Source organism: Podarcis vaucheri (assembly GCF_965113315.1).
Source record: "Podarcis vaucheri genome assembly, chromosome: 4".
Lineage (NCBI taxonomy): Eukaryota > Metazoa > Chordata > Lepidosauria > Squamata > Lacertidae > Podarcis > Podarcis vaucheri.
In genome coordinates, this window is record NC_138762.1 from 98,799,892 (window position 1) to 98,812,037 (window position 12,146).

The 12,146-nt window shown below is 42.7% G+C and overlaps 1 protein-coding gene across 3 annotated transcripts in view; it reads right to left on the bottom strand.

Annotated features, from left to right (window-relative positions):
- Positions 1-12,146, bottom strand: part of DZIP1 (DAZ interacting zinc finger protein 1) — a 35,211-nt gene that overhangs the window by 3,995 nt on the left and 19,070 nt on the right. For all 3 annotated transcript variants that reach the window (XM_082218611.1, XM_082218610.1, XM_082218612.1), the window contains 6 exons: positions 8,881-9,026; positions 5,815-5,998; positions 4,099-4,228; positions 2,994-3,047; positions 1,558-1,772; positions 405-532 (listed from right to left, as the gene is read on the bottom strand). In XM_082218611.1, the coding sequence (XP_082074737.1) occupies positions 405-532; positions 1,558-1,772; positions 2,994-3,047; positions 4,099-4,228; positions 5,815-5,998; positions 8,881-9,026 (857 nt within the window). The remainder of the gene's footprint in view (positions 1-404; positions 533-1,557; positions 1,773-2,993; positions 3,048-4,098; positions 4,229-5,814; positions 5,999-8,880; positions 9,027-12,146) is intronic.

Below are 12,146 nucleotides of genomic sequence, written 5' to 3' on the forward strand. Positions count from 1 at the left end.
CATACTGAATTAATACCAACCACAAATATCTTGATCAGCAACTACAAAGTGGTTGAAAACAAGACAGTGATTTGCAAAGGAAATTCTTACACCAGTAAATTATCCCCTCAATTATAAGAAAATAGAAATAATAGCACAGTGGTATCTCGGGTTAAGTACTTAATTCGTTCTGGAGGTCCGTTCTTAACCTGAAACTGTTCTTAACCTGAAGCACCACTTTAGCTAATGGGGCCTCCTGCTGCCGCTGTGCTGCTGGAGCACGATTTTTGTTCTTATCCTGAAGCAAAGTTCTTAACCTGAAGCACTATTTCTGGGTTAGCAGAGTCTGTAACCGGAAGCTTATGTAACCTGAGGTACCACTGTATCTCGATGTATATAGGTCTTTTTCAAATAAAATCTAATACCTTTACTCCTTGGGCACACTTTTGAATAGATACGGGGCCAACATTAATTACTTCAGCAGATTCATTTTCCTTTCCTTGGCTCGGAGGAAGCTTTTCGATTTGGACAGTCCCTCTTTGGATAAATGCACCTACACAATAAAAAAAACAGGATATGGGCAACTTAGAACTGAAATGCTTAATTCTAATCCAGACTTTTGGGTGTAAAATTACACTGCCAGTACACTTTTCCTTACAGAATCAACACAGAGGTAGATCTATAATGCAATAATTATAGGACATCTTTGCCTACATAGTAATAAAAAAAATGCCTGCATAGTAATAAAAAAAATTCCGTCACTCGCTATTTATAGTACACAAATAATCCAAAGAAAACCAACTGAATTTTACATCTGGGGTGCTTATTTATCTCATTTGGGGTGCCAGTGTAACATTAGGGTAAATATTTCTTCCAGCAAAAAGTAACCCAGCGTTGTAGGTTTTTGTTTTGAAAACAATCAAGAGTCCAAGACAAAAATATCCCAATAAATTGATTGATTTCTGCTACTGAAGTGCTCTGTTGTTGTTGCTGTTCTAGCCAATTTTAATATAGTGGGGTAAAAAAAACGTCCCCTTACTTTTCCCCATCAAAATCGTCCAGGGAAGCACAAATCTTCCAACAAATTTTAGTTTTATTAAAAAAATAAAATAAACCCAGATTAATGATGGCTGCTATGCCATCTCCCCTCACTCCCACCTCCCAAAAAAATTTACACATGAGACTGGTAGACTGCCCCGTGAGTCTTCAGCTACTGTGCTGATTACATCTCGGAAGTTACTCATAAATCAATGATATTAGTCTAGGCAGCAGCTGTGCAGTGGGAATTGCCCAAGGACCCTGTACTCCTGCTACAACCCCTCAGACTTTAACATTTAGTAGTGTGTCAAAAGATGATTTCCTTTTCACCGTTCGCTCTACGTGCTTCTTTTTAATTAATCCCACTGGTTAATGGCCAGTATGCTTATCAGCTGTTCAGCACAATCCTGAGCACAGGATAGAAAACCACAGTAAAGGAGACCATGGGGTGAACACAGATCCTGGTGTGAACATGAGAGGAGCATCTCCCCCTAGGTGTGCTCCTCTCCTTAAGGTGGTCTACAAAATTAGCTTCCCTACTTTTCGAAGGTTTAAGGCTTGTTTTGAATTCTTCTTCTTCCTCTTCTTCCTCCTCCTCTTCTTCCATGGAGTTCACATCACTCTGGCTTGCAAATCTTGACAAGCTGCTTTTGATGTTGCTCTTGGATGCCTGAGGCTGAGACAATTCTGGCGAGATATAGGACTGCATGATGTCGTTCTCTTCTACTTCTTCCTCTGAGCTAAATGGTGGGGTTCTAAGGGGGAGGGAAATTGGTGGAATTAGTCACCTTCCATCATTATCATCATCGCCGTGGCAAGACCTTGATTTAACCCAACTGTTGCCAAACACGGTACTGCCTTAGCCACACTTTGCCCAGGTTCTCCAAATCCTTTCATCCAACAGGGAAATGGTAGGGAAGTCACAAACCTCTGGATAAGATAATCTTAGGATCCTTGTTCACACCACAAGGTAAATGGCGGGCCGCCATTTTCAGCATAAGTTAATCCACAATGCCACCATTCTTGAGAAAACTGGTTACAGATGTTGATTTCCATCAACCTAAACTCTCCCCATGTTTTGAAACTAGTAAGAAAGGAGTCTTTGCTGAGAAACATCCCATACACAGTAAGGAACGTGTGGTGGAACACCATTTTAGGTCCTTCGGATAAAGGTGGATTCTATACAGCCAAACCATTTTATCCAGTTTGAAAAGCAGATAGAGTGCACCTGTGGTTCAAGGCTCTCTCTGAGCACCTGCCTATAGTAAATGTAAAGGTAAGGGACCCCTGGACAGTTAAGTCCAATCAAAGGTGACTGGGGTTGCAGCGCTCATCTCGCTTTCAGGCTGAGAGAGCCGGCGTTTGTCCAGAGACAGCTTTCTGGGTCATGTGGCCAGCATGACTAAACCGCTTCTGGTGCAACAGAACACCGTGACGGAAGCCAGAGCTCATGGAAACCTTCCTGCCGAAGTGGTACCTATTTATCTACTTGCGCTGGTGTGCTTTCAAACTGCCACGTTGGCAGGAGTTGGGACAGAGCAATGGGAGCTCGCCCCGTTGTGCGGATTTGAACCCCTGACCTTACCTATAGTAAGCACGCGCAAAGTAAGCATAGCTATACATCTGTCTTGGGTTTTACTACACAATCTGATTCACCATGTCTTTAAAAAAAGAGACTTCCAGCCACCATGGTTGTAGAAATCTGTGAATAGTTTCTGATGAAGGCCAAGGGATTAGAGGAGTGGTAGCAGCACTTCCATTTAGGGGTGGTATCCTGCACTGTCTCTCCCCTTCCTGTTCTCTTGTTCTGCCTCTATTGCTTACTTGTCCACCCCCAATTCTTTGCCTCACCATTTCAAGCAACTGGCAAACCTGAACCTTAGGTAAAGTGGCATGTATACAATTTGACATTTCGTCTTTGCATTGTTTAAATCAAGTTCAGAATATTGCGCACAGAAACCAAACGGAAGACTTACGTAATACTATGCAGCTTTTGGGGGATTTCATCTCCCAAAGCGCTCTTCTTGGTTCTGGAAGGAACAATAACAAAAATAACAACTTTTGTTATCTAATATATTACAGATTCTGTACTCTGTACTCAGATTCTGTACACTGCTTTGGGCAATTGCCTTTCAGAAGAGGTTTATGAATGTCACAAATATATTTAAATCATAGAATCGTCGAATTGGAAGGGGTCCCAAGAGTCATCTAGTCCAACTCCCTGCAGTGCAGGAATAATGTAGTAAATGCTTTTTAATCACTTCCCTCCCTGCAGAAGGATGGCGGTCTCTCTATCTTGTTAAAAGATACTTTTGAGGGGCCAGAGGAAATAAATCAATACACCTATTTCCTTTCTTTCGTTTCTTGTCTTTTTCCCCTCTTTTATTTAAAAGCATTTACAAACTTGTAACACTGAAAAAGTTTGGGGAAACCCTAACCTGTGATCCAAAAGAACACAACATCATAATAAAAACAATATTATAAAACAGAGAACTCAGAAATAACAGGATCCAATCTTAGGGGCCAGGGAAAGCCCAGGAAAAACAATAGATGCAGAGAGCAACTAATAGACGTGTCATGTATGGCAGACGGAAGGACATTCCACAGAATAGGGGCAATGCAAAAAATAGACATGCTCTGAAATATTCTATAGGACGTGGAGCCGTGGGTAGAATTTCCCCAGATGATCTAAGCCAGGGTTTGCCAAACTTGGGTCTCCAGCTGTTTTTGGACTACAACTCCTATCATCCCTAGCTAGCAGGACCAGTGGTCAGGGATGATGTAGTCCAAAAACAGCTGGAGACCCAAGTTTGGCAAACCCTGATCTAAGTAATTTTAAATGTCTATCCAGGGTCAGAGGCCTTTCGGGTAACCTGATCCCAAGTTGCTTGGGGCTTTCTGTGTTAGTAATAAGGCTTTCAATACGGAGCTGCAGCCAATCAGCAGCCAGTGCATCTCTCCCAGCAGATGAATAATACAGACATGTTCAGGTGCTCCACCATATCGGCCCACAGGGCTGCTTCCGATAATACGGACAACCCCAAACACTCAAACAAAACTTTACTGAACAGTTCCTCTTACTTTGGTGTGGGGGTGTTTTCAGCAGCGACTGGTCTTTGTACGGTTGGGCGTTTGGCAACAGATGGACGTTTTGCTGCTTTGGGTAACACAGTTGACAGCGAACCTCCCAAGTGAGCTACCCTGTTCTTAGCTGCAATGAAACACAGGTTATAAATACTCAAAACAACGTTCTGGTGGAAGCGCATCAGCGGTAGAAACAGTGCCAAGAAGAAAGAAGATGAAACTCAGCAAAGAGGACTTGTTTGCAACATTAGATACAGGCCTTTCCCTTGCGGAAGATGTCTTTGTATCAGAAAGGTGCCTGGCCAATTTGGTTGCCAATAAATATTGCCACAGACATTTCTGAGATCATGGTCATTCCAATGAGTGGCTCCTGTCCAGGTTTAATTATATTACTTTAAATGTTGTGAGGATCCTATGCCCTTTTTTAAAATGTGTTTTTTGGGGGTGAGGGGTTATTGGGTTGTGGTTTTTATTTTGATTATGCATTTTGTGGTTTTATATTTTGATTTTATTCTGTGAACTGCCCTGAGACCTCCGGGTATAGGGTGGTATATAAATTCAAACAACAACAACAACAACAACAACAACAATAATAGCAAAGATATATCCCACAGAACAGTATCGCAGAAACAAGAAAAACAGGCACATCTTCAGTTTCTACTTTGCCGGCTGAATTGTGTCTAATAGATCTGCCCAAGTAAGGAAGCTTGCCTGGCTTCCTCCTTGATATTATTCTTCATCATCTCAGGAATACATTTTCATTTCAGAAGGCATTTGGCTGTTTCTGTGCTCTGAGTTCCTTTGAAATTTCAGAAAGTCACCTAGCTGTCCCTGTTTATTTTGCATTTCAGGTTTGTTTGTTTTTTGCTACTGTTTCTTCAATTTTTACACCGCAAGCCTCCTTGAGTGCACATTTTTTAAACACAACAACAATGGAATAATTGCTCTAATGAATAACAGAGAATGCGGGGGAAAGCTGTGCCCACAAGAAATGTTAGTAATGTTTCTCTATATTGGGCACAGGTTTCACAAAAGAGGCACTAGCTCTACATCTTGAGCCAGAAAAGTGCCCTCTGGCCCCTAAGCCTAGCAGCATGTTGCAAAATGTGCTAAAGGAATGTAATATCTGATTGGTCAATACCTCAGGTGGTGGGATTTCCACTTTTTTATGAATAAGTAGTTATACATTGTAAAGTAGCTTTGGTCAAGAATGTACAGACTGCTAATTAAATAACATGTAGTCCTTAAACAAGTAAGTTGGGAGTTTTTAACAATAGTTAAATAAATCTGTGAAAGGATTACCGATTGCAGTTCACACAGACATCTGAGAATGTGTTCAACACTGGGGCCGTAAAACTGTGGTGATGACTTGCTTAAGGAGGCTCAGGCAGATTCTGAGAAAGCTCATGCCTGCTCCTCTCTGATCAGATCCCACATGAGCTAGGGACCAGTTTTCTTGCCCTCATCCACTGCCCTCAAACAACGCTGGTACCAAAATGTAAATGGCTCACCGATTAATTAATGGGTCCAAAGACAAACAGCTGATCTGCTTTTGAACATTAACTTGTTAACAAAACCTTTAACACACTGCACATGAAAGCAGGCCCACGTTTACGTTGTCTTGAGTTATAAGTAACATGGTGGTTTGACCTCCAGACACCTGAAAGCGGTGGGGGTGGTTGGGGCAGGAAGAGGGGTGGGAAGTTAGCACACCTTCTGGAGAAAGGTAAGAACTGGAATAAAGTCTGCTGCAAGACATAACCCTGAAGTTGACTTGCTGCTGGAGCTGCTCCCGAATAAGATGAATGTCAGGGATCTGTTTCTTTCTTTCTTCTCTAGCAGATTCCACAGATATTAAGACCCTGTTCAAATGATCACTTGGGATACCATGAACTCCCTGTGAAAGATGAAAAGTTTCATTCTGATATGCAGTAAACAAAATGCAAATTACTTTCTGCTTTTAAAAAAAACAATACTACTTCCCTTTTTCAGAAACGCGGTTTTGAAAATCATACAAATTATCCTTGGGAAGGATGTTGCTTTTGTGTGGACCATACAAGATGATGCTGTAGCAAATGTGTAACAAAGAGAGACAGAGAGAAAAAGAGAACGGGTGGCCCTGTCTACTAGCGTATTTTTCGCTCTATAAGACACACTTTTTCCCCTTCAAAAATTAAGGGGAAATGTGTGTGCGTCTTATGGGGCAAATGCAGGCTCCTTGGCTTCAGCGATAGCAATGCAAAGCCTCCGAAGCGCAGAGGGAGAGCTCCCCCCGCGCTCTGGAGGCTTAGCATTGCTTTCACTGAAGCTGCCTGAAGCCCCCGGAGCGCAGCGGGAACTCCTGCTGCATTCCGAAGGCTTGCAGATAGCCGCCTGAAGCCTGGAGAGCGAGAGGGGTCGGTGCACACCGATCCCTCTTGCTCTCCAGGCTTCGCTTCGCTGGAGAGGCGCTGCACAGTTTCCCCTCTCTGCGCAGCGCCCCTTCAGCGAAGCGGGAGGAGAAATGGAAGGGGCTCCGTTTCTTCTGCCGCTTCGCTGAAGGGGCACTGAGCAGAGAGGGGGAGAATTTTTCCCCCCTGTTCTCCCCCTCCTATGCTCCGGTGCATCCTATAGAGCGAAAAATATGGTATTTATTTTATATCCCTCCCTTTCTACCAAAGAGACCAACCCATTCCAGCCCCTGACAGATTAACCCCAAGGTAATGCGGTCCTTGACAGAAAGAAGGTTCTCTACTTCTGGTGAAGGCTTTTATCTTTTTTTATTCAATGGCACTGACATCTTCACCCTATGTGATTTTTGGTGGCACTATTTAAGAAGCATTTCTTTTCCTAAAAGTATGGTGTCATCTTCCTAATGTCTGTATTATTCAAATTCTGACTCTGTATTTGTGTTTTAGACATGCAAGCTTAGTTTAAATGAGATGGTGGTTCTATAGATTATAATCACACTTCTCCCTAAAATCCCAATTTTGAATCCAGTAAACAAATGAGATTTATGGGAAATTTTGTCTTCAGAGTCTATCTGAAAAATTTTAAACTTGGTTTGTTTTCTCCACCAGAAAGAAATAGTATTTTTATAATCATCATCATCTTACTTCCCTCTTCTTATTTCTTTGGAATTGTCAGGGAACTGACATCAGCTCAGAGGCGAGAGACAGAGGGGGAGTTGTGTTACAGGGAGTCTCTGAAAATCTTGTGAAGCAGTTCCCGTGAGGAGGAAAGCCCCACCTCCAGTGGAGAAGTGGGGCAGGGACCAGAGGATGCTAGTAAGAGCCTTAACACCGTGCCTGAGCAAGCCGGAGAGGAGGGAAGCACACCCCTGCCATCCCCCGTCATGCGCAGTAGTTTGAGGCGCAAGGAGGGGCGGAAAAGGCTGGGGGTGACAAAACTTTTATGTTGGGGGAGGTACAAGAACAGACCACTCCGGGATTCCGCTAGCGATTGAGCCAGATATGAACTTATGACACTCTTCACTGTAAATGGTTTGCACCAAAAATAAAGCCTGTAAAAGACAGGTCGGAGTCCTGCCTGGATCCTCTCGAGCAACCACAACAGCATCTGACAGGAATGATGAGGGTTTTTCCCAGTAAACCATCACTCTCAGTATGTGAAATTCTCTTTACAAACTAAACAGATTTTATCCTTCTAATTACTACAGTGGTGCCCCGCAAGACGAATGCCTCGCAAGACGGAAAACTCGCTAGATGAAAGAGTTTTCCGTTTTGGAGGTGCTTCGCAAAACGAATTTCCTATGGGCTTGCTTCGCAAGACGACAATGTCTTGCGAGTTCCTGCTGGTTTTTTTCCTCCCCCCCCCCCTTTTTCTAAGCCGCTAAGCCACTTATCAGCTGATCCGATCAGCAGATAAGCCGCTAAAAGCCACTAATAGCGCTAATCCTTCAATGGGCTTGCTTCGCAATACAAAAAAACCGCTAGACGAAGAGAATCACAGAACGGATTCTTTTCGTCTTGCGAGGCACCACTGTACTTCATTACTGAAGATTTAAACTGAATGTTACTTAATATGCATAATTCAACCCAAGTTAAGCACTTTAATGAGTTGCTGGCTATGTTCACACATTGTGGTAAGCCATAAACTATGACTAGCCATGCACGAGGGAACTGTGCTGGCTTCAGTCCTTCCAGGTCATGCTGGGAGGGAAACAAACCATGATCCCCGGCTTAGAATTACTTCCAAACCAGGGATTTGCATTGTGTCTACTCCAAACAAACCACAATAAGCCAACATTTGTTCTTAGCTTATTGAGAGCTCTGTTTAAGCAAAGCAAACCATGATCCCTGGTTCAGGCAGCATGCAAATCCGGGGATCGTGATTTGTTTTCTCTATGCATTAGCAGGGAGGACCAAAGCAGGTGCAATTCAGCCATGCTCATAGGCCATGGTTTGTGGCTTATTGTGACAGGTGACAATTCAGTTGAAATTCGTAGAACTTAAACGTCTGTGCCCGTGTTTTCTCCCTTCCCTGTCTCTTGGTGGACGTAAATGAAAAAATATGGGAGTGTGTTGATCAACAAGATACAGGCATAAATTTTGCTTTGAGGGTAAGTGTAACCAACAGTAGTGTGAGACTGCACACACGTGAGATTACTGCAGATATTACAATCTTACACTAAAGTCTAAGAAAAAGCACAAGAAGACCACTGGTGCCCTCAGTGATTTTGAATTGCTGATTGTCCCAGGTTGACTGAAAGAGGAAGTTAAGGAACTAAAAGGGAGAGAAGTATCTTCTGATCACCTAAATACTATAAAGTGGCCTTACTGATTTAATTCCCAAGGATTCCAATTTCTCTGCTAGGGTCTGCTCCAAAACAGATCTCAGCTCTCTTGGTAATGAAGGAGTGCTCTTCAAAGAATGTGCTGTATGGTGCTTATTCCTCCCTGCTTTGGGCTCATGTTTCTCTGTTTCTGAAACAGAACAGATAGTTTTCTTTACAACGATATTGTAGTATCAATATATGCTAAGCCCACAACAATTAAAGAGGCAAAAGAGAAGAACTGCCTTCAAAAAACTACATTAAAAAGTTAGAAACCTGTTATTATTTCATTTTTTAAACCCCCCTTCATCCCATAGCATTCCAGAGTCGATTACCACATAAACATATAAAACACAACACCACAGAACAATACTTAAAACCCTTCTTGAAATATATTATATGCATAAGCATAGGCATATCATAAGGCCATTTTTAATTCTGCCCGATTAATCTGGCATTTTAATTTGGATAGAATTGGATAGAGTGGGGTGGGGTAATAAGAAAAATAATAATAATAGTTACTATTACTATAGCTTGACTGTGGAAATTCAAAGTTCAAATCTTTGCTTGGCTATCAAAAACACTGGGCACTCTCATCTCACTGGTTTTTGCAAGGATAAAAGATAAGAAGAAAACACTTTATCTGCCAGAAAGAGCTACTGTAGTAACAGCAACAAGAGAATAATAGCAATTTATTATGTTCCAGGGATCTGTGCTCACAAGTCCTGCCTGCCAACCCTTCTCCTCCTGAAACAATTACCAACATAGGCAAGGAAGTACCATAGGAACGGGGGCAGTCAATATGGTGCCCCCCAATGGTGCTAGACTACAGTGGTGCCCTGCAAGACGAATGCCTCGCAAGACAAAAACTCGCTAGACGAAAGGGTTTTGCGGTTTTTGAGCTGCTTCGCAAGATGAATTTCTCTATGGGCTTGCTTCGCAAGACGAAAAACGAAAACGTCTTGCAAGTTTGTTTCCTTTTTCTTAACACCCTTAATACAGTTGCGACTTGACTTCGAGGTGGCCTTTTTTGAGGTGTTTGGCGATTTTTTAAGCTTTTCCAAAACTTTTCCGACACCGTGCTTCGCAAGACGAAAAATTCGCTAGACGAAAAAACTCGCGGAACGAATTAATTTCGTCTTGCGAGGCACCACTGTACAACTCCCATCAATCCCTGCCACCATGGTCAATGGTCAGGAATGATGGGAGCTGGGGTCCACGTTGGCCACCCCAGCAAGAAAGTGAAGAGGTACAGGAAGATGACAATTGCGTTTGGGTATGAATTTTCTACTAGGAGAAAGAGCCTAAAATGAAACTCCCACTGCTCAGAAACAGCTGTAACAAGCAGGCTCACATTTTGTTCACACAAAATATGAAAACTGAAATAGTGGCACAGTCAGAGCTGTCCAGAAGTGTGGGAAGGACTGGAATTGGCTTTTTGGAGAAGTGGGTGGTGGGAATTAGTGGAAAGGAGGAGGAGCAATCTACTTTCAGGAAGGTGACGGTGGAAATATTGCAGTGCCTAGCTCTGCGTAGGGCTTGAAAATGTAATTTACCATGCAGTATGAAAACATGCCTACGTGACTGATACTCTGGAAAACATATAAACATGTACATTAGTATTCCTAGTAAACATTTCCCACGTTAGGCCACAGATGATTTGATCGGCCCTTCCATTACCTTCTCCATCCTCTGGAAGCTCCTCTATGGGCTCCAGGATGTGCACCAAATGGGCCTGTTCTAATAATCAGGAAACAGAGGAATAGCAAAAAGACAGACAGACAGACAGACAGAAGCAGGTCAAGATAAAGGTCCAAAGGGTGAAAATTATGCAGAAGATTATATGGAGGTGCCGCATTTGTTTTATTTGTTCTTCTGAGCCACTAACTTCAGAGCCCAGTAAAAATGTCATTACTCGTGATAGAAGTTTATTCAAATTGTAGGGATGTGTTTAAGGTAGCGAATGCTGTTCTCTGTAGCAATTTGCATGGAGGAAGTGAAATATTTTCCATCACGTTAAGCTGCAGTTGTTTCTCAGCTTTACCTGCAAGCGGAGTGGTTGTAGGTCTTTAGCATTAGAACAAAAGTAAGCCTCTGGCCGTACCTGGGACTTTCCCCTCTTACCTCCATGTGTAGTGAGATAGATGCTAGGTCTTAGGCTCCTGGGCTTCTTCCCTGCTCACCATGCATGGAAGGTAATTCCTGAACCAGAGGTTTCAGAGGGAAGGAGGGGGAAGCATGCAGAGGCACACATTCACCAGGAAGTGATCTGACCACGACAAGTGTGTGACCCATCACAGGATGGGGGGCGGGCAGCCCCATGGTTGTCATGAGTCACCTGTGAATGATCCCCAAGAAGCTTGGGGGTTCTCAACCCAGGCAGGGAGAGGATCAGGCAGTGGGCTTAACTCTTTCACCCCCGTGTCATTTTCCGGGTAGAAACATCAGGACATAACATCTATTAAGGAAATGGCTTGGAAAGAAAAGGTTAACTAAGCAACCTTCCCCCAGATGCAGCCACATACCCTGCAGATCAGGCTTTCTCAACCTGTGGGTCCCCAGATGCTGTTGAACTACAACTCCCATCACTCCTAGCCAGCAAGGCCAGAGCTCAGGGGTGATGGGAGTTGTAGTCCAAGAACATCTGGGGACCCACAGGTTGAGAACCGCTGCTGTATATTGTTTGTGTAGGAGTGGGAAAGAGGCAATAGGGAATCGCTTCATAGAGCTCTCATGTTGAGTTTTGCTCTAACGGTGCAATCTAATAATAATGTCTACTGAATTTAGTGGTTCCACTGAAATTAGTGGTGTTTACTCTCAGGTAAGTGGATATAGAATTGCAACCCAAGTCCTGCTGATTTAAACTGAACTTTTGACATGACTAACCTTCTCCCCACAAGCGACAAAATCCTGTTTTTGACAAATTTAACGCATCCAAGATTATGTGTTTGTTTCACTTTAGGGTGGTTTAAGGCATTTATTATTTGAAGTAGCATTTTTAATAAAAAAAAACATTTTCATTTGTCAGCTTTTGTCATAGTTCATTTTAGTGCAGTTACTTCCCTAAGCCCTTATTTTAGAATGAGCTAGAAATCTAAATAAATTAAGTACTGAAATGGATCTGTTTCATTTAATTCCACGGAAGACAAAAAAATCTAAGCTTGTTTCTCCAAAAAGCAGAAATGAATATCAGATGGAAACTTCTATTTTGCAAAAGAAAGAAAAACTGGGATACTATATTAAATTTATTCACTCATGAAGATGACACTGC